Raw genomic sequence first — 22,976 nt, 5'->3', positions numbered from 1 at the left:
CAGAGGTGCTGTGCTGGGGGCTCGCGAGGCTGAGCGAGGTTGAGGGAACACGGAGATCAGGCCACTCGCCCCTTGCCAACTGAGCTGGCCTGGGATTCCTCCCCTCCCTATCCCAGAAGCCTCCTGGCCAAAGCTGACTCAGACGATGAGGCCCGAACTCACAGGGGCAGAGTCCTGAGACGGGAAGTGTTCGGCTGCCCTGCAGATACACCAAGACGGCTCAAGAGCCAAGAGCCCACCTTGGGATTTAGGGAGGGAGCTCCCTGTCTCTGGGGACCAAGCAAGTTGTAACAGGTGAAGCTTCCTGCCTGAGATGGATGGTGAATCAGACCTTCAAAACCTCCCCAAGCCCTGAGATTTGGAAGCCCAAGCCTGGGAACTGGGGAGACCTGAGTGGAGGCAAAGGATGGTCCTTTGGGGGCGTGGTGACAATCCAGGTGCTCTCTGCAGAGCTGCCACTGCAGCTGGAGCAATGCTTGCCTTTGTCACAAATCACGGTTCACACCCACCAGGCTCCTTGACTGAAAACTACAGGCCTCCTCCTGCACCCTACCCAGCTATGGGGAAACTGAGGCCAGAGGGGGCTGGGACTTGCCCAAAGTCACACAGCAAGACATGCCAGAGGGAGCTGAAGTGGAAGAGCCCCAGTGCCCAGGGCCCTCCTACACTGAGTTCCCCATGAGGCAGGGAGTGTGATGGGGACAGGGTGATGGGGCAGGAGTAGCCCCCAGCAGGGTGGGTCCCCTGGGTCTGGGGGGGAGCGGGGAAGGGGCAGAAGTACCTTTGCAGCCATCTGAATGTGAACCAGGTCTGGCTGGAGCGGGGGTCCAGAGACACAGAGGAGGGAGGAGAAAGCGAGAGCCCAACAGGAAAGAAGAGGCAGAGATGGGGGTGGTGAGAGAGAGAGGCAGAAAGAGCGAGGGAGAGAGCGGAGTGCCAGGCAGTGCTGGGGATAGGGAAGGGGGGACAAGGCGGCAGCCACAGGGGCCTTGCATCCAAAGCAATCAATGGAGGCAGGGAGAGGGTCGATGGGGAGGGAGGGGAGGCCGATGGGAAGGGCTGCCTGGGAAATAGGGCCCAGCCCCCTACAATTCCCATTGTACAGATGGGAAGACCGAGGCTAGAGACGCAAGGGCCTCTGCTCAAAGTCACACAGCCAGGCCCAGTTTCCTAACTCCCAGATGAGGAGGAATCCTTCCCTACAGGGAGCTGTAGAGCTTGATACCTTGCTGAGCTTCTCACCCCAAGGCTGGTTTTGACCTCATCACAACCCTGAGAAGACACACAGCCAATGGGTGTGCTCCCTGCTGCCCATGATCAGGATCCAAAGAGAAAAAGGCCCTTGCCCACAGCCACAGTCTGAACTTGAACCTGGATCCCTGGCTCCGGGTTCTTCTGAGCTTCCCCACCTATGCTCTTCAGCCCATTTTGAAGATGGAGAAGTTGAGGCCAAGAGAGAGTGGGGCTGGGGAGCTCTCTGAGAACAGATGAGTACAGGTGAGCATATCAAAGTCAGCCAGGTGAGGCCAGGATCGACCAGAGAGTGTGAGTCCCTTCTGGATGGAGTGAGGTTGGCGCTGTGTGGGCTGTCTCAGCTATACAATCACAGGCAGGGGCACAGGCTCACATAGGGATCTCGGCAGGAGATGGAGGGCCCCAGAGTAAGGTGGCGATGCCCACCTCAAGGAAAGACATCTGGAGGCGCCCAGGACCTCCATCTACCTCTCTGTGTGTACCCACAGTGGATGGGGGGGACACACTGTTTGTGCCATTTGACCCTCAAGACCACCCTGCAAAGAAGGCAGGCCTCACCCCCTAGATGAAGAAAAGGTGGCTCAGAGATGTCTAGGGAACAGCCCAAGGACATACAGCACCCAGGCTGGAATAACCCAGCACTTTCTTCATAGAGTTGGTGAAAATGAGGCACAGAATGGGGCGGAGACTTCCCCAAAGCTAGCAGAGATCTTCCAGTCCAAAGCCTTCATTTCACCAAGGGGGAAAATAAGGCACAGAGAAGGGTGATGATTTGCCCAAAGACACACAGCAAATCAACAGCAGAGCAAGGGTGAGAACCAGGGCCCCTGGCCGGCCCCCTGGACTCCTGTGCCCTCCCCAGGCCCCTCAGACTCAAAGACCCTCAGGGAAACCAGGGGAAGATGGAGGAGGAGGTGCAGAGCTGGGGGCAGGGGACTGGGCAAAGGTCTAGGTCAGAGACTACAAAATGGGGCAGATTGACAAAGCCAGAGTTTGCAATGAAAGGCTGGCAGCAGCATGTGCCCAGAGGCTGGCCAAGCACGGCCCCAGAAGCCCCTGAAGGTGGGGTTCAGCTCTGCTGACATTACCCAGACTGGGCCGGCTGAGCCTCCAGCTCCCCGACAGCAGCCCATGTGTGAGTTTGGGCTCACAGTCCAATTTGGGGGTCTTAATTCACAAGGACACGGATGGAGGTGTGCTGAAATCTCACTAAGGATCCAAGGTCCAGCTTCAGCCTGGCCTCGGCTTGAGAGGTTTTGAAGAGCCTGAGCACCAAAGTCTGGGCATCCTGGTGCCAGCCCAGCTCAGCACTTGCAGGCATGACCTTGGCCATACCTCGGTTTCCTCCTCTGCAGGATGGGGATACTCATGCCTCCCTCCAAGGATGTAAAATCCCAGCACTATGCCTGGCACACAGTAGGTGCTCAATGTGCATGAGCTGTTAGTATCTTGATTTGGCTAAAAAAAAGGAAAAGAATGAAATCCGCGTCTCTATGGTACCCCTCCCCGCTCTCCAACACGGCTTTAAAAACCAGCACGCAGCTCATTTCCAGTCTCCGATAAGGATTTGCTGTGTGACTTTGGCCAAGTACCCTACCCTCTCAGCACCTCTATAAAAAGGAGGTAATAGTCACAAAATCTCCCTTGCAGGCAAAGTGTGGAAATCAGTCAGCATCAAGCCATCAAGTTTGGGTAAGTGGATTACTGTGACTATCATCTGAGCCTCAGTGTGCCCACCTGTGAAATGGAAATATCAAGCCCCACCTTCCGCTGCCAATGGTCTGGAAGGTTCAAACCTGCCCTAGGTGGCTGTGAGCTGGCTCTGCCGAGGGCCAGGGACTGCCCTCACAATGAGGGGCCCCATAGCTTCCCAGATCAGTCTAGTCTGGCGGGGACTCTGATCTGAGCTCAGAAGTGACGGTGGTGTTAACCTAACATGTTGAGCACATTTACTGCATCTCACACCTTTCCTGGGGCCTGGGTCCCATCAGATAGGCAGGAAGAAGGGAAGGAAGGGAATCACACATTCCCTGCCTGACCCCTCACCTTCCCTCATGTGGCCAGAGAAGAAAGTACTGGACCAGGAGTCCCCGAACTACGATTTTACACCTCAAGTGCTGTCACTAGCTGTGTGACTTCAAGCTACCGACCTCACCTCTCTGAACCTCAGGATCCTCTTTTTAGAGCCTAATCCTTGTGGCTAATTCAGACTGGCAGGTGGATTGGGAGGGTGGCGGCTTTGGAACCTGGGGAATTAGGGCAGCTTGCATCATTCTATTTAACTCATTTGGGCTGTTGGGACTGACCAGAGAAGCAATTTGGGGATTGCAGGCAAGCCAGGGCAGCTGGGCACAGCTCAGACAGTCAAGTTTCTGAGCCCTGAGGCCTGGACCCCTGCTTGGTCCTTGGGGAGAGAGCAGGGTGAGGCCAACGCAGGTCATGAGAGGAGGGCAGGAAGGGGCCCTCGCCCCATGGTAGGGAGTGGAACCAAGGAGCCCAGGGCAAGGGGGCAGAGATCAGTGCCTGCTAGAGAAGCTGCTGGAATAATCCGGGTGGGAGGAAACGGCAGTTTGGGAAGTACCCCAAAGTCAGACCCGAGGGGCTCTGGCTCCTAGAGAGACTCAGACACCAGGACAGGGGCTCAGGGCGGTCACCCCTCAGATGGGCTTCCTCCGACCCAAGGCCACACAGCACCCAGGATTCTAGGTCCAGGACCACGTGGCATGGAGATCCAGGGAGCAGGGTCTCCAGGCAGCTACTGTGAGGACCCCAGCCCAGCCAGCCCTGGCCCAGCCCCAACAGGCTCAGCCTTAAGCTCTCCCTCCCAGACTCCCAGCCCAGCCACAGGCTAGACTCAGAAAGTCCCTCACTCCTGCAGGGTGCGGGGTGGGTGCAGGGGGCTCACAATAATGGAGCTTAAGCGATAATGGTAGAAGGACATGCAGGATGGTCCCGGGGTGAGGTATGAAACCTCACAGGTGGGTGGCCCATCTTCCACTAAGGGAAGCAGGACAGGGATACTCCCCTGCCCCATCCCCGATCCTGTTACCCCTCCTCTTCCTCTAATGCCAGGTCCCCCCAACTCGACCATCACCCGATTCTAAGGCAGAGGAGCAGCTGAGTGTTGTGATATGAAGAAGGGCTCCCGATCCACTCCACCTTCCAATCGGGGCACCTCACTGCCCGCCATGGGCTTCCCATGGACAGGTCTCTATCACTTCCGGCCCTCCTGGCAGCCCCCAGCCCATCCCAGAAGGCAGGAAGAAGGAAGGGAAGGGGCTGGCAAAGGACAAGTAAAAGAGGCAGAATCAAAGTTTCCAGAAGTCTCCTCTGGCCACACCTTTGCTCAAGCTGTGAGCCCCCTGAGAAGCCCTTCCCATCGTTGCCAGTTGAGATTCCCCCCAGCACTTCAGTCTCCTCCAGCCTGAGGCACCATCCCTCCCCCAACTCGGGCCCCTCCCTCCTCCCAGCTCCTCTGTACCTGCACAGAGTCCCTCCTCCAAGGGCTCAGGGTCATGCCTACCTCCCCCCCACCAGGTCTGCCACTACTAGCTGTGTGACCTTGAGAAAGTCATTTCACCCCTCTGGGCCTCAGTTTCCTCATCTGTAAAATGGAGCCAATAAACATCTCCACTTCCCAGGGCTATGGTGCCTTTTAAATAAAACAACACAACTGAAAGCACTCAGCATGAGCACAGGCCCACAAGCAGGGCACAAGAAATGGTGCGCCAGTACCACCTGGGTACCCCCAGTGGGGTGAGCAACATGGGGTGATGGAGGACCCCAAAATGTAGCAGGCACAAGAGCAGCCCTCAACGAGTTCCCAGTTTGGGGGTAGGCAGATGGAAACAGCTGGAACCATAAGAGAAATAGAGTGGCATTGGGACTCAGACAGCATGGGTTTGGGGGAGCTGGGAAAGCCCCCTCCCCTTGGGAGAGCAGCTTAAAGAAAAGAGAGAGCTGCTGCCCAAGTTCCAATCCTGGCTTTGCTACTTGGTAGCTGTGTGACCTTGGGCAAGGGCTTTTACATCTCTGAGCCTCAGTTTCCTCATCTGGTGCCTCAGTTTCCTCATTCCATATGAGGAATCAATATGGTGATGGCCCCTCCCCCATCACTACAGCCCTGGTGGAAAGGCAGCAGAATAAAGGATATGGGTACAAATGCCTACTCCTCTTTTCCGCTTGCCTCACAAAGAAGGCACTTCTGAGCTGGATCTTGAGAGATGAATAGGAGTTTGCCAGACGGATGGGAGAAGGGGCCTTTCAGGCAGAGGGAACAACATGCATAACTGCAGGCAGGCACAAACAAGCAAGAAATGCCTGGAGATGGTGATGTCCAACCTCCTTAGCCAGGCCTTCGAGGATGCTCCACGATCAATCCCACTCTACCCTCTAGAACCTTCTCGCCCTTCCATAGCCCTGAAGGCATCTAGCCCCCTCCAGCACTGCACCCTCCCAGGAGCTGCCCTTCTGTGACGGGGGCTGCCATCTACCACTCCCCTCCAGCGCCTCGGCTTCACTGCGCTTCCTTCGAGGTCCTGCTTGAGCCTCCCAGCCCCTGGTCACCACCAGAGGTGGGGGCACAGCACGGCCCCCTAAAGCCCAAGCTGACCCCAGCCCCGCCCTCCGCCAGCCACGGGGCCCGGACTAGGGCTGGTCCCCCTACACTCTGGCCCCAGAAGGACGTGGCCTTCTCCACCCAGGCCTCCCTGGGCCCAGCGCTGGCCTGCATGCAGCTGGCGCTCGGGGGAGCTGAGCGAGCAGGAGGTGGATGGGGAGGAGGTGTGACGGGGAATGACAGGGGTGATGGGAGGACCCTCCCCATTCTCAGCCTGGGGGTGCAGGTCAGGATCTGGTCCAACTCTAGGGTGTGAGGACAGAAGCTGGGGAAGCTGGAGGAGGGGCAGCCAAGGGGATGCAGGTGGAAGCGCATGCAGCCCCATCCCCACCAGTGAAGCGCCCCCACCCAGCCCGCCACCCCGGGAGCGTGTACACACCTGACATCCACCTTCCTCCTAGGGCCAGCGAGAGAGAAGCAGAGAGGGAGAAGCTGAGAGAGAGCTGGAAGGAGCAAGCACGGGCCAGGAGTGGGGAGGGGCGTCCCCGAGGCTGGGGGGAGGGACGGGAGGTGGCAGAGAGGGGAGAGCAGGCCGTCCAAGGGCAGGAAGGCAGCTGGTGTGGAGCTGTGCCCCGCCCTCTGTCGGCATCCGCCCCCACTGTGATCACCCCGGGGTGCCATGCCCTGAAGCCTGCACTCCCCACCCCCCATGACAGGTGCTGCACCCCACTCCCCACTGCACTCTGGGCAGGGAAAGGAGAGGAGGGAGGAGGGGAAGGACCCCTCCCCCTGGCTGAAGCCCCACCCCCCTCATCAGTTCATCACTCACAGGGGCCCCAGAGTCTGGCAGGGCCCCCAGGCCCCCATTCATCAGCTTGGCCCTAGGGCGCCCCATGCCAAGGCTGGAGTCCCTGGAGGGGGACATGGATGCCACTCTAGGGTGCCCTGCCCTCCACATCCTATGCCCCCATCCTCCCCATGCCCTATCCTGACCTCTCTCACGTTGGGTCCCTAATATGGGTCCCCCAACCCTGCCAATGTGTGGCCCTCAGTCTAAGCTGAACTCACTTTCCAGGCTGCCCCAGGTGAACCAGCACCTCTAGGGGCACAGCCTCCAGCTACAAAGGTCCTGCGTTTGGAGCCCTGGGTCCCGGGCCCAGTCCTGCGCTGACCACACGCCCCTCTGTGGGTGCTGGGATCTGGAGTACCGTGCTCTACGGACTAGTTACTGAACCCAGATCCTTGTCCCTGGAGCCCTCCCGAAGCCCCACCCACCTCATCGGGGTGCCCGCCTCATCACTCTGACAGTCCCTAGGATGCCCAGGACGGGTTCCCTGGGCCTCGGCGGCCTTGACGTCCAGCCCCGCCCACTGCCCATCAAGCTGGCTCTGGGACGCTCAGAAGTGGCTCTGGCCCGCTCAGAAGTGGCTCTGGCCCAAGACCGGATCGGGGTCCCCAGGGGCACTCACGTGTTGTTGACAATCTGAAGCCGCTCCCCTTTCTTGAAAGACAGGTCAGTCTCTGTCCGCGACTCATAGTCATAGAGGGCCACGAAGGTGGTCACTCCGCCTGCTCAGAAGACGGACGTGTCAGATCGGCCAAGGCCCTGGCTGGCGGAGGAGAGCCCTGCACCCTGGGGGGGGGGGTCCCCCCACTGCCAGCCCAGAGGCCTGCTTTCATTTACAGATGGTGGGCTTCTACGCATGTCCCCTGTGTCTTTGTGTCTGGCACACCTGTGCCAGGGCATGGAGGAAGCACGTGCGTCTCTCACGTGCGTCTGAGTGGGTTCAGGTGATGAGCCCAGCGGGCTCTAGGTGATGCTGGGTGTTGGCTTCTGTTTGGTATCTGTCTTTCCCACAGAAGCAGAAGTCCCCAGTAACAGGCATCTTTATTTTGTTCCTAGAGTCTGGTGCATAGCAGGTGTTCAAGAAACAACCATGGGGTGAATGAAGCAGTGAATGAAGGGAAACTTCCCCTGGGGAGGTGGTTCTGTTCCTCTCTGTGTGACTCAGGCTGTCAGGGGAGATCTTGGCTGCAGGTAACTGTCCCTTCTGAAGCGCTCTCTGTCCCCCATTTTAAGTTACAACCTCCACCCACACATCCCCCAGCGCCCCTCCCTGCCCTCCGTGTTCTTTCAGAGCACTTACCATCCACACACACACACACACACACACACACACACACTGCACAGTTTACACAACTCGCTCTTTGCCTCTCTTCCCCAGGAGGGTTTTGTCTGTTTTACACATTGCTTGTGTCCCTGACACCAGAAGAGACCTGGCACACAGGAGGGACGCCACAACTGTCTCTTGAACAAATGAATGGCTGTGTTTGTAGGTCCGTCTGTCTCGCTTGGGTGTGTGTCTGTGTGTTCTCACTGCACATTTGTGCATCTGCGAGTCCGTGGGTTCTAGCTGAGCATGTGTGCACTTCTGAAGGGCTCTGACTGCACGTGTCTGTGTCTCCATCTGGGAGTAGGAGGTGTTTCTGCGTATGTGCATTTGTATTTGTGTGCATCTGCGTTGGGTGTGTGTCTGTGCCTAGAGGGTGCCCATTCCTGTGTCCCTGAGTGTGTCTCTGTGTCCACGGTGTGTCTGTGTTTACAATGGCATCTTCAGCCTAACATGTGCACATGTCCTATATGGGTGTCTCTGAATGAGTTTCCGACTGTGTGTGTCTGTCTGAAAGTGTCCAGGTAGAAATGCCCGTGTTTCTGTGAGGGTCTTACCTCTCCAGAACCACATCTACATCTCTTACTAAGCATCGCTCGCCCGGGGCTGCTATGCCCCCTCACTACCAGCAGAGGGCGCAGGGGCGCACCTCGTAGGTCCGGGCCTCTGAAGACCTGGGCTCGCTCTCCTTCTAAAACCTGCCCCGCCCCCTTGGCCACTCACCGCCTCCAGTCCTGATCCATCTCCAGGCTAACCAGAGTAAAAAGCAAAGCCTCAGACCTTGTCCCCGGGTCTCCCCAAGAAGCCCCCGGTTCTCTGGGCCTCAGTTCCCACCTGCAGCCCTTTATCTCTAGGGTCTTTTATGCTGTGCATCAGAATTCAGCCCTAAAGACAATGGCGTGTGCACCACACTTTCCAGTTTATAAAGCCTCCAAAAAATTCCCAATAGCCCCTAAGACCAAGTAACCCCCAGACTCCTCCCCGTCATTGAGAGAAAGAAACAGCCCAGAAAGCGGGCATCGCTGCCCCCTAGGGGACACAGCCCAAGGGGCCAGGGCCACCCGGCACTCACACTCCCAGGCACACTGACCAGCCAGGGGCCCCGCCCTCTGCGGGGAGGTGACTGTGTCCGAGGAGTTGAAGCCTCCGAACAGCTTGGGCTCAGCGGCTGCAGGGGCGAAGGCCGTGTTGGGGCCGCGGTGGCCATCAGAGGAGGCTGGCTTGCTGGGGGTCTGTGAGGACGGGAAGGCACCCCCACCGCCACCGCCACCGCCGCCGCCTCCATGGGTGTTCTCGGCAGGCTCCAGGCTGCGGCGCCGCTGGTTGGCATCCTTGGGCTTGCTCTTGTTGCTGCCCATGGTCCTGGAGACTAGAGAGGACCCTGCGGTGAAGGACTCTGGGAGCAGACAGGGCTACCTGGGCCCCTTAGCCCGCACTTCCACCCATTCTACAGATGGGAAAACTGAGGCCCAAAGAGATATCTTTGAGTAAGTTACCTTTCAGAACCTTAGTTACTCCATCTACAAAATGGGAATAGTGATGGCACTCATAAAGGGCTTCCTTGGTGTAGGGTCAAGCACAGAAAAAATGCCTCATAATCAGAAGCCCTAACCGCACCCCCTCCTTCCCCTGAGACACTGTGTCTGTCCCTCCTGGACAGGGACAGTATCTGAGGCATGTGTGTGTCCCAGGCACCCAGGAGAGGGCTGAGGGTTTGTTGAGTGAATACATAATTGGCTGAAATTGTCCTACACCAAGGAAAGAGGTGCTAAAAGTTGCAACCAGGGCAGGGATATAGCAGGCAGCTGGAAGAAGGAGAGATGGCTGATAGCTCACTCCAGCCCCAGGGCCTTTGCACATGCTATTCCTTCCACCTGAATGCTTTTCCTTGACTATTTCAGCAGAGTAACTCATGTGTTGTTCAGTTCTCAGCCCAAAGGTAGCATGTGGGGGGGTGGGAGGGAAACGTTTAGGGGTGATGGATTATCTTGACTACGTGGATGGTTTCATGAGTGCACCCATGTGTCAAAATCTATCAAACTGCACACCTTAAACATGTGCAGTTTACTGTATGTCAATTATACTTCAATAATGCTCTTAAGGAAAAAAAAAATTCACCTCCTTGGGATGTGCTCCCAAACTACTTTCATTGGTTTAAGTCCCCTTCCTTTTGTGCCTCTTCTTGATAACACGAAGCTTCCCTGGTGGCTCAGACAGTAAAGAGTCTGCCTAAAATGCAGGAGACCCAGGTTATGTCCTTGGGTTGGGAAGATCCCCTGGAGAAGGGAATGGCTACCCACTCTAGTATTCTTGCCTGGAGAATTCCATGGACAGAGGAGCCTGATGAGCTACAGTCCGTGGGGTCACGTGACCCTGTGTGTGTGCGCGCGCGTGCGTGTGTGTGTGTGTGTGTGTGTGTGATTATATGATTATTTTTATGGGCTTTTGCCTGTCTAGACACACTGCTGCACTCCTAGTACCTAGAGTGGCACATAGTAGGTGCTCAATAAACAGCTGAAAGAATGAGTGAATGTGTGACTATTCAAGAGTTAGGAGATGTCTAAGCCAGGAATCTGGGTGGGCTAGAGATCAGGAAACTCAAAGAAACTCAAGTTGCAAACTCCCCAGTGATGACCATTACCCCACCACCCCCTTTTGCTCCCTATGTCCCCATCCACAGGTACTGACTCCCACCAAGCCTGGCCAGGGTCTCCCCACCCACTATGGCCACCCCTCACAGCTCCCTCATTTTGGCAGCCCCGATGGGTCATCACCTCACCTGGTGGAAGGCAGGGGCTATCCCAGAGGACCTGGGAAGCAGCCTGAGGTCACAGCACGAACACCAGGTGTGGAGTCAGGGGTCGTGGACTAGAGGCCCTGCTCCACCTCTGCCTGCTGTGTGACCCTAGGCAAGTCACTTCCCCTCTCTGGGCCTCAGTGTCCTCATCTGCAAAGTAGGGATAAAGCAGACTTCTCAGGACTGTTGAGGGGATATGATTAGAAAGAGAAATCAGGAACTTCCCTGGTGGTCAGTGGCTAAGACTCTGAGCTCCCAGTGCAGGGTGCCTGGGTTCAATCCCTGGCCAGGGATCTGACCCCGGGTTCAGATCCTACATGCCACAACTAAGAGTTCACGTGCCACAACTAAGAACCAGCACAGCCAAATAAATAACGATTTTAGAAAGAGAAATTGCCAAGTCTCTGACACTTGGGTCACGATTTATCTGGCTCTGACTCTGGCAGGCCCAGTGCTAAGTGCTTCCCAGACCTGAAATATCCTTCATTCCTCTCAAAGCGAGAGAGAGAGTGAGGCCGGGTATAGCATGGTGGGCTCCAAAGCCAGACTCCCCACTCTTGGATCCCAGCTCTGCCCCTAACTGGCTGTGTGACCTCAGGCAAATGACTTAACATCTCTGTGCCCCATTTCTTCATCAGGAAATGACTGTGACAACTGAAGGCAAGGCAGGGTGCTGGGAACACAGTAGATCACCCTGCCACACTAACTATTACTGACACTGTGATTCTGGACACACTGGCGACGTGAGCTCCAATTACTCCCTCAGGGATGCTGCAGGTCCTGGAATCAGTCCAGAATTCCTCTGGGAATCCATGAATAGGAAGAAGTCCCCATGACTGGCTGGGGCCTTGGGCAAGACTGTTTGCCCTGAGCACCAAGCCCAGCTGTGCAATGCTCCTCCCTAGGTGAACCTTAGCCAGTCCCTCTAACCCTCTGGGACTCAGGCTGCCTATCTACACAATAGGGGTGTGGCCTGCGTGCTCCCTGGGGGCTAACCAGCTTAGAGAATGTGGGGCTGGGAAGGCCCTGGGGAGACCTGCTCAAAAGATCACCAGGGGAGCAACACGTCAATGGGCCTGGGAAAGCCGATTTCTATGGCAACTCAATCCCTTGAGGTCATGATGCCCAGCAGCGCTCATATGGTTGCCGTCCTATGGGACCTACTGACCCAGTTGCCCACAGCCCCAGGCTTGATGGAAGTTGAGCCCCAACCACCATACCTCCCACTCACCTGCTCCCCAGAACAGTATTCACAGCACCAACTGTGCAGCAAGCCCTCTGCCAGTCACCACAGGGGGATAAAGAGATGGACTGGCCAGGTCCTGTCTCTGGGGGTGCATGGTCTAACAGTGGACTTGTTTGCAGGACTTTGAGAGGAAATAAAAATATAAAAGTATTTTTTAATTTTAATGAAGAACTTTCTAAAAGCTCAAATTTTCTTTAGAAGGAACTAAATGATGAAGAGTGAGCCTGCTGTCACTGGAGGTAATCAAGGACAAGAAAAAGGGTCCTTTGACTAATGTGCCATGGAGGGCGAGGGACAACCAGGGCTGCACCTCGGAGGCCCTTCCAGCACCAAGAGGATGCATGTGCCCTCTGGGAAGGAGCAAGGAAAAAAGCTCCTGGCCTCTAAGTTCTTACACTGACAAAGAGGACCACTCCCCACTGGGGCATTCAGAAAAAGCATAAGAGGGCCTTTAAGACTAGACTAAGGTGGCTGGGGCCTCTGACTGCAATATTTGTTGGTTGGTGGGGTTTGGGTTTTTGTTATACAAATGATTATACAAGTACCATGTGTTTGTAGAGAGGTGGGCAGGTTGAGGTCAAGGGCAGGAACACTGGAGAAAACCATCTGTGTGAATTCCAGACCTCCAAGCCCAGTGTGGGACCCTGTGCCTCCGTTTCCTCCTCTGCCAACTGAGGATAACACCAGTACCATGTCATAGGGCCACTGGGAGAATCCATGAGGAAGTACACAGAACATGCTGGGGGCACTGTGGCCCACTGGCAACGTGCCGCCAGAGGACCAGGCCCTGGGCATGGCGGTGGACTTCCTTCCAGTGTCATATAAACATCAGACTGAATCCAGGGACCCAGCTAGTGTGCTTGACTCCAAGCTCCCTGCAGGCAGGACCAAGTCAGATCCATTTCCATATCCCCACTAGGTATTCTGAAATATTTGCGGAAAAGACAAAAGACTAAATGCAAAGACTAAACACTTTGCATCCTGCTTTGTTCCTGCAATGCCACATTGTCGAGACCAAGTATCTGAGATATTCAAACTCTCCTGGAGCCTGGACCTTGTACTGGGCCCTGCTCTAAGCACTTTGCAGATATTGACTCATCAAATCCCCATGATAATCTGGGAGGTAGACATTAATAGTGTCCCTATATTATTGATGTGGAAGCAGAAGAACAGAAAGGTTGAGGCACCTGCCTGAGGTCACACAGCAAGGATGAGAATGAAAAGAAGTGGGGACATGAAACCACACTGGGGAGGTAGGAATCAGGGGTGGCTCATGGGGTCCACCTCCCGCCTTCCAGACCTCTCCTTCACACAAACAGCCAGATAGATGCCCACAGCAGATGGGGCATGACTGGATAAGGCAGCCTAGCCCCGCTCCTCTAGAAAGACCAAGATTTCAATTTTTTAAAATATATTTTATTTATTTATTTGGCTGCATCATGGCTCTCAGTTGTGGCACGTGGGATCTAGTTCCCTGACTAGGGATCGAACCCAGGTCCCCTGCATTGGGAGCGTGAAGTCTTAGCCACTGGACCGCCAGGAAAGACCCAAGATTTCAAGCTCTAACACAGCAGAGTGTGCTAGAAGGACAGCACATTTAGGGAGAGGTCCAGTCCCCGCTGGGCTGTGTCACCTTGGGACCGACCACCCTTCCAGACCGTGGTCTCCTTTCTTGAGGCAGGACTCTGTCTCAGGGCCCAAACGCTAAGTCACCATGAGCTGCCCATTTGAGAAGGGCCAGTTCCGCACATCTCTTCCGCCACTTGCTCACTCCCAGGCAGAGACAGATCCCTGGGGTTCAAGAGGAAGTAGGGGGAGCTCCATACTGGGGATGTGTGAGGCTCCCAGAGGAAGGCAGTCCCTTTCCTCTGGGGAGCTGCTCCTGACCACAGGCTCAGGACAGAGGACCTGCACTATCCATACCGGGACAGGCCCCAGGAGGCCCTACAGCAGTGGTCCCCAACCTTTTGGGCACCAGGGAACAGTTTCGTGGAAGACAACTTTTCCATGGACCACAGTGGGGGGTCGAGGATGGTTTCGGGATGATTCAAGCCCATTACATTTACTGTGCACTTCATTTCTAATATGATTACATTATCCCCTTCTCAGATCATCAGGTATTAGATCCAGGAGGTCGGGGAACCCTGCCCTACGGCACTTCCCCATCAGGGTCCCCAGGGCTTCATGCTCAGTGGGCCCCAAACTGACTTAGCGTCCTCCTCTAAGACCACCCCGCACCCCATGTTTCTGTCTCAGGGCTGGTTCATGCATCCTTCCTTCCAATCTTCCTCATACACGTCCATCCCCCCACCCTGTCTCCACTCTCTCGAGGCCAGGCCCTTGTCATCCTGACCTGGGTCAGCAGTGGGGACCCCTCCTGCAAAAGCCAGCGGCATCTCTGTAATCCACACAAACAAATGGGGCTTTTATTCAACACTGGCCATGGAAAATCGGAAACGACCTAAGTGTTTATCATACGGGGACTGGATAAATAAGGGACGGTCCATTCACCAAGTGCACAGCTGTGCAGCTAAATAAACAGAATGAGTGCTCTGTGTGGCCAGGGAATATGCTCATAATACACACTATTAAGTGAAAAGAGGAAGATGGCAGTGTAGAAGGTCCTCTGGGCTATCAGGAGCCTCAGTTTCCTCATCTGGAAAATGGGGACAATAGTGCTACCTAGGTCAGAGGGTTGGTGGAAGGATTAAAGACACAATGCAGGCAAGGGCTTAGTGGGGTGCCTGGCATGTAGTACACAGAAACTCCAATTATTTCTGTAAAGAAAATTCACATGTGAATGAGTATGTGCGGACACACACACACGTGCTATAGAGGTTTAGCAAAAGTTTTGGAAGAAATCCGAGTTCTTCACAATATTTCATCCAAAGGGTGTGAAAAAGGGAAAGGAAAATCCCTTTTTTACGTTCAGTGTTGTATCACTTGGGCTTCCCTGGTGGCTCAGTCAGTAAAGAATCTGCCTGCAATGCAGGAGACCTGGGCACGATCCTTGGGTTGGGAAGATCCCCGGTAGCAGGGAATGGCAATCCACTCCAGTATTCTTGCTTGGAGCATCCCCAAGGACAGAGAAGCCTGGTGGGCTACAGTCCATGGGGCTGCAAAAGAGCTGGACACGACTTAGCAACTAAACAACAACAAAAAGAATAAAAGTAAAACATACATTTTCAGACAATTAAATACCAACATGGTCTTCACCAGTGGCTCAGATAGTAAAGAATCTGCCTGCAATGCGGGAGACCTGGGTTCGATCCCTGGATTGGGAAGATCTCGTGGAGAAGGGAATGGCAACCCACTCCAGTATTCTTGCCTGGCACATCCCATGGGCAGAGGAGCCTGGCGGGCTACAGTCCATGGGGTCACAAAGAATCAGACGTGACATTTAGAAATTACTCTCTCATCATTTTTTTTTTCAGTGAGACTTAAAGAAACATATAAGCGCTTCCCATCATCCTCTCTGGATGAGGCCTAAACACTTCACCTGAGTCTACACGGCCCTTTGAAGTGGGGCTGTGGCCCCGCCCCCCAGCCCCCTACAGGAGGGCACCACACTCTCTCACCTCCTGGCCTTTGCGTAAGCTGTGTCCCTCTGCCATGTACATAGATACAACATCCAGAAGAGTCCAAAATAGACTGTAATTGAGTCAGGACATACCCACTCCTTCCTTCCTGACTGAAGAATGTCACCTCCACCTCCTCTAAGGGTGGAAGGAAGGCCAGGAGCTTAGGAATTGAGAGTGAGGACTCAAGTCAGACCTGGACTCAAATCCCAGTGGAGCCAGCTCCACTATCTACTGGCTAAATCTTCTCGGGCAAGTCACTTCACCTCTTAGTTTCCTCATCTTTAAAAGGGGGGTAGGACTTCCCTGGTGCTCCAGTGCTTAAGAATCCACCTTCCAATGCAGGGGACATGGGTTCGATCCCTGGTCCAGGAACTAAATCCCACATATCATGGGGCAACTAAGCCCATGCACCACAATGACTGAGCCCACACGCCACAACTAAAAAGAGCCCATGCACCACAACAAAGACCCAACACAGCAAAAATAAAATAAATAGATTAATATGGGTGTTCATTGGAAGGACTGATGTTGAAGCTGAAACTCCAATACTTTGGCCATCTCATGCGAAGAGCTGATTCATTGGAAAAGACCCTGATGCTGGGAAAGATTGAGGGCAGGAGGAGAAGGGGACGACAGAGGATGAGATGGCTGGATGGCATCACCGACTCGATGGACATGGGTTTGGGTGGACTCAGGGAGTTGGTGATGGACAGGGAGGCCTGGCATGCTGCAGTTCATGGGGTTGCAAAGAGTCGGACACGACTGAGCAACTGAACTGAACTGAACCAAAAAAATAAAATGGGGATAGTAATAAACTTAACATCTGAAATTAAGTGAGAGAGTCCATGTGCCAGGCAGGGAATAAGTGCTCAATAAGTCACTCAGTCGTGTCCGACTCTCTGCAACCCCATGGACTGTAGCCCACCAAGGATCTGTCCATGGAATTCTCCAGGCTAGAATACTGGAGTGGGTAGCCGTTTCCTTCTCCAGGGGAATCTTCCCAACCCAGAGGTCGAACCCAGGTCTCTCGCATTGCAGGCAGATTTTTTACCATCTGAGCCACCAGGGTGGCATGGCGAGTCTGGATATAAATACTTTTTAAAAAATAAAATGGGGGTAGTAATAAACTTAATATCTGAGAATTCAGTGAGAGAGCCCATGTGCCAGGCAGAGAATAAGTGCTCAATAAACAGCACTCACTGTAGTTTGCTGTTATTACCGTTATGGGTGACGAGAGGACGAAGAGCAAGATGAAGCAAGAGTAGATGGCAGGGCCCTGAATGCCAAGCACAAAACTGAGACCTTTGCTTGCAGTCCATACTCAATTGTCCCCATAGCACAGTGAAGGGGGGACTATAACTACACCCTCTTTACAGATGGGGCTCAAAGTTCAGAGAAGCCGGAACTTTGCCTGAGGCCACACAGCAAGCGAGTGCAGGTGAGTTGGGATGCTCAGGTTGAGGGAAATGCAATCAGAAGGTACCTCTGGGGCCCCGCTGATGCTCTGACTACCCCAGGCGCTCCCACCACTCCACCGTCTCCAACTCCTTAACACAGAGGCAACTCAGGTCAGAGGTCAACCTCTGACATCACCATCCATATCTCTGGATCCTCCAGGAAAGAAGAAGCATTATGGAAGGCCTGGAGCCAGAATGCCAGATTCAGAAGCCAATTTGCCACTTTCTAGTCACACAGCCTCCAGGGGACCTCAGTTTATTCCTTATCAAAAATGGGAATCTATAATTGCACCTACGTGATTGAGCTTGAGAGGAAAACATGAGGTAATACTCATACAGTGCCAGGAAGTGCTTCCTAGATACTTGCTATTACCATCATTACTGCGGAAGATTTCTTTTCAGATCCTTGCTCTCTTTTCTAACCACTCTTATAATTAGGCAATGGCTTCCAAAATTCCTACTATGTGCCAAGTCCTATGCATGACCCTGGACAGAGTATCTGGCAGAACTGATTGGAGCCAAGGCTTACAGAAGCCACTTCATAGGGAAAGAGTCCAGAAAAGACAAGCATGTCTACTAGTTAACTTTGCTCTAAGATGCTTGCCAGTGCAATGGGCTAAGAAAAAGAAATGGAAGGAATAAAAAGAATTGGAAAACAGAAGATGAGTATCATCATTTGCAGATGTTATCAACGTATATCTGAGAAATCCAAGAGAATCTGCTATAAAACTATTGAAGAAAAAGTAAATAAAGTAAAATGGAAAGAAATTAAATGTAAATATCCAAAAGTCAATAATGTAGCTACACATCAACAGCAATCAGGAGATAAAATGAAAGAAAGCTTAGCATTACAAAAATATCAATTCTTCCTAAGTAAATCTAAACATTGAACGTGATTTCAATAAAAATCCCAGCAGGATTTTTTTTCTAATTAGGCAGGTCAGTTTTCAAGTTTATGAGTAAAGGTATAAGAATAGCCAGGAAATCATAAAAAGAAGAGTAGCGAAGACCAAACAGCCCAACCAGAGAGTACAGCTTACTGAAAAGTTACATAAGGAAAACTGTGTGATATCAGTACAAAAACAGACAAATTAATGGAGCAGAACAGAGGGTCCAAAAATTGTCCCCAAACATATGGGAATTTAATATATTATGAAGGTGGCATTTCATAACAGTGAGAAAAAAGGAAGGCTAATTTTAAGACAGAGTTGGAACCAATGATCTCCCTTCAGGAAACAATACTGGATCTCGATCTCACTCTACATGCCTATAAGTTCCAGATCAATCAAATTTAAACTACACAAAAAATGGCATCCAGACTGACAAGAAAGTAAAACTATTCATAGATGTCAGAATTTTGTATATAAAAATTCCTAAGGAGTACACTAAAAAGATTAGGAGAACTAAATAAACAAGTTCAGCAAGTTGCAAAGTACAAAATTAATGTATAAAATTAAAAAGTATACACTAGCACAATAAACAATCCAAAAATTAAATTAAGAAAATAAGTTATAATATCAAAAGAAGACTTAGAAATAAAATTAACAAAAGAATTGCACAACTTATACTCTGAAAAATACAAAAATTGTTGAAAGAAATTAAAGAACTAAATAAACAGAATGACAGCCCACAATCGTGGATCAGAAGACTATGCATTTTAAGATGGTAACGGTCCTCAAACTAGTCTATAGAGTCAACACAACCCTTAACAAAATCCTAGCTAGCTTCTCTGCAAAAACAGACAAACTGATCCTAAAATTCATGCAGACGGTCAAGGGACCCAGACAAACCACAACAATCTTGAAAAAGAAAAACAAAGTTGAGGGCTCACACGTCTCAGTTTAAAACTTGCTGCAAAGCGCTGGTAATTAAGACAGTCTAGTACTGGTATGAGGGCAGATTTATAAATCAATGCGAGAGAATTAAGAGTCCAGAAATAAGCACTCACATTTATGGTCAACTGATTTTTGACAAGGCTGCCAATATAATTCAATGGAGAAAGAAAAATTTTTTCAGTGAAGACTGTGGGAACAACTGGATACACTCAGGCTGGGCATCTTTCTCAAAACCCTACACAAAAATTAACTCAAAATGGATCACAAATCTAAATGCACAGGGTAAAACTTTAAAAATCTTATAAGAAAATACAGGCATAAGTTTCAACACCTTGGATCATGATGGTTTCTTAGACATGACACAAGCAACCAAAGAAAAACACAGATAAAACTGGACTTCATCAAGATTAAAGATTTGTTTGTGGCAAAGGTCACCATCAATCATAGGTATACTATGGCTGTTCATGGTGATGTTTGGCAGAAACAAACACAATATTGTAAAGCAATTATCCTGCAATTAAAAATAAATAAATTTAATTATTTTTAAAAAAAAGGGGGAGGGCACCATCCAGAAAGATGGAAAGATGGGAATGCCCTCACGGTCCAGTGGTTAGGACTCCATGCTCTCACTGTTGAGGGCCCGGGTTCGATCCCTGGTCAGGGATCCCACAAGCTGCATGGGATGACCAAAAAATTTTTAAAAAGAAAAAAAAGAGAAACAGACTTATGGACACTGTGGGAGAAGGAGGGGAAGGGATGAATTGAGAGAGTAGCATTGAAATAAATTTATTACCATGTGTAAAACAGCTAGTGGGAAGCTGCTGTATAGCACAGGGAGCTCAGCCTGGTGCTCTGTGACAACCTAGAGGGGTGGGATGGGGTGGGAGGTGGAAGGTAGATTCAAGAGGGAGGGGACGTGTGTACACCTATGACTGATTCACGTTGATGGATGGTAGAAACCAACAAAAAAACATTGTAAAGCAATTATCCTCCAATTAAAAATAAGTTAATTTTAAAAGAGAGAGAGAGAAAGTAAAAAGAATCCACCAAATGGGAGAAAATATTTGCAAATCATGTATCTGATAAGGGACTTGTGTCTACAATATGTACATAAGTTTTACAACCCAACAAACAAAAAGAGAAATGACCCAATTTTAAAACGGGCAAAGGATTCAAATAGACATTTCTCCAAAGAAAAGATACAAACAGTCAATAACTGCATGAAAAGATGCTCAACATCATTAGTGACCAGGAAAATGTAAATCAAAACCACAATGAGATATAGCTTCACACCCACTAGGATGGCTATAATTAAAGACAGAAAACAACAAGTGGTTGGAGAGGATGTAGAGAAATTGGAAACTTCATACATTGCTGGTGGGAATATGAAATGGTGTAGCTGTTTTGGAAAACAGTCTGGCAGTTCCTCAAAAGGTTAAACAGAGTTGCTATATAATCCAGAAGTCCCACTCCTAGGTATATACCCAAGAGAAAAGAAAACATATATCCACATAAAAACTTGAATGTGTCCATAACAGCATTGTTCATAATAGCCAAAAAGTGGAAACAATCATATGTCCATCAATTGATGAATGGATAAATAAAATGTGGTATATCCATATAACAAAATATTATTTGGCAAGAAAAAGAAATGACGTACTGATACATGCTACAACTTGGTTGAATCTTCAGAATGTGCCAAGTGAAAGAAGTCAGACCCCAAAGACCACATATTACATAATTCCATTTACATGCAGGATTCAGAATAAACAAATCTATAGAAACATAAAGTAGATTAGTTATTGCCTAGGGCTGGGGAGACAGGTTTGAGGGGCAGTGGGGGCTGACTAAATGGGTTACACAGTCTCTTTCTTGGGGGGAGGGGTAATGAAATTGTTCTAAAATTGATTGCAGTGATGGTTGTACAACTCTGTGACTATACTAAAAACCATTAAATTGTACACCTCCAGCCGGGGATAAATTGGCAAATTGGGACTGACATATACACACTACTATATATAAGATAGATAACTAATGAGGACCTGCTGTATAGCACAGGGAACCCTATTCAATACTCTGTAATGACCTATATGAGGAAAGAAGCTAAAACAAAGAGTTGATATATGTACAACGGATTCACTTTGCTGTACAACAGAAACTAACACAACCTTGCAAATCAACTCAACTCCAATAAAAATTTAAATAAATACACAAATTGTACACTTTAAATAAGTGAATTGTCTGGTATGTGAATTCTATACCAATAGAGTGAAGTGAAAGTCACTCAGTTGTGTCCAACTCTTTGCAATCCCATTGATTATACAGTCCATGGAATTCTCCAGGCGAGAATACTGGAGTGGGTAGCCTTTCCCTTCTCCAGGGGATCTTCCCAACCCAGGGATCGAACCCAGGTCTCCCACATTGCAGGCGGATTCTTTACCGTCTGAGCCACAAGGGAAGTCCAATAGAGGTGTGATAGTAAGAAAACAAAACACTACACCAGAGGCCATCTATTAAGATGCATCTATTAGATTGGCAGGTTCCCAAATTCTAGAGCAACCTGTGTTGGAGACAGCTAGGGGAAGCAGAGGGTGGGGTATGAAGGTCCATCATCACCACTTCCATGAAGGGCCATCTGGCCACATTTACCAAAATTACAACTGCACACATTCTCAGACCCTGCGATTTGGGATTATCTAGTGTTCCTCATACAGAGCCACTAAGTGAACAATGGAAGGTATGCATCACAGAATGGTCTGTAACAAGCAAAGCAATCTTCACTAATTAAATAAAGCACTGTCTCCATTCACACAATGAATCCTATGTAACCAGGGCAAAGAAAGCAGCAGCACAAAACAATCTCCAAGGCACACTGTCCAGAGCAGTCAGGCCTAGACTAGAATCTGCACCATGTGTGACCACTTGTGTTTTTTTATTATTTTTTTTAACATACATGCTTCCATATACGCCCTGGAAGGACATACTGGAAACACCTCCCCATGGCTGCCTCTGGCAAGGAGATCTGAGTGCCAAAGAGGCTTTGCTTTTCCCTGCCTTCCTCTGTACTGCTTGAATTATTTTTTACTGTGTGTGTTAATGCTTTTTGTTTCCTTTTTAAGAAAAAAGACAGGCTTACCTGGTTTCAGATCCTGGTGCCGCTCTCTCTCATAGCTGGGCAAGTCACTTCACTTCTCTGAACCTCTGGATTCTGCAAAGGGAGGGCCAATAATAGTCTCCACCTTGCAAGGCTGTGGTGAAGGATTAAATAAGACAAGGCCCCACACGCATGCACAGGGCCCCCACTGTTTCTGTGTCTGGCTCCTAGTGGTAGGTACGTGGTCCACGTTGGTTACTAATATGTCACTATGGACGCCAAGGTGGATTGTAACAGGTGCCACCAGAGAGCCTCAGACCAAGTGTTCAGAGCATCAGCAATTCCCTCCGCCTGGGAGAAACCAGAAGGGCTTCCTGGGAGAGGCAGCATGTGGGAAGGACTTCAAAGTTGAGAAGGAGGTCCACAAGTAGAGATGACTGGGGATGGTGCATCTGGCAGAGAGTCGCGCAGGCAAAGGCCTGGAAGTAAGAAAGCCCTGGGTGTTTGCTCAATCGTGCATTCACTGCCTCCTTCAACAAGCTCAGCTGAATACTGACTATGCACCAGGCACTGTCATGGGACAGACAGACAAAGCCTAGTACCTGGACCAGTCGAGGGGGGAATTACAGAGTGTGTGGAGACAAGGGGCTGGGGCAGAGCCACACCCAGGTCCAAGTGCTCATAGAGCAGACCAGGAAAAAGAGGCTCAGAGAGGGAGAGAGACCACCTAAGATCACATAGCACCTTCTCAACTTCCTGAAAGGGCCTCTCTCAGTTCCACCCTCCCTGTGTCTCAGAGGCCTGGAGAAGAGGAAGCCTACAGGGGCCATCCCACAGTGTGCTCAGCAAAAGGTGGATACAGATGCCATCACAAAGACGAAGGACAACTGGTTCTCAGATGATAACAGTACCCGGTTGATGGGTAGAGAGACTCCTGTGTACCAGGCACCAGACTGAGAAGTACATACAGTCTACAAGCCCAA

The 22,976-nt window shown here is 51.1% G+C and overlaps 1 protein-coding gene across 3 annotated transcripts in view; it reads right to left on the bottom strand.

Moving 5' to 3' along the window:
• Positions 1-22,976, bottom strand: part of SRC (SRC proto-oncogene, non-receptor tyrosine kinase) — a 55,362-nt gene that overhangs the window by 11,685 nt on the left and 20,701 nt on the right. Inside the window, exons 2-6 of one of the 3 annotated variants that reach the window (XM_081560245.1) lie at positions 22,036-22,107; positions 10,763-10,930; positions 10,102-10,212; positions 9,074-9,352; positions 7,282-7,381 (exon numbers count right to left, since the gene is read on the bottom strand). In XM_081560245.1, coding sequence (XP_081416371.1) covers positions 7,282-7,381; positions 9,074-9,341 — 368 coding nt within the window. In that variant the 5' untranslated portion in view covers positions 9,342-9,352; positions 10,102-10,212; positions 10,763-10,930; positions 22,036-22,107. The remainder of the gene's footprint in view (positions 1-7,281; positions 7,382-9,073; positions 9,353-10,101; positions 10,213-10,762; positions 10,931-22,035; positions 22,108-22,976) is intronic. The other 2 variants (XM_081560242.1, XM_081560244.1) reach the window with 2 other exon arrangements.

This window comes from Giraffa tippelskirchi, chromosome 13 (assembly GCF_054371585.1).
Source record: "Giraffa tippelskirchi isolate mGirTip1 chromosome 13, T2T-mGirTip1v1.2.pri, whole genome shotgun sequence".
Taxonomy (NCBI): domain Eukaryota; kingdom Metazoa; phylum Chordata; class Mammalia; order Artiodactyla; family Giraffidae; genus Giraffa; species Giraffa tippelskirchi.
The sequence above is the reverse complement of the archived record's forward strand: the minus strand, read 5'-3'. Positions and strand labels throughout refer to the sequence as shown.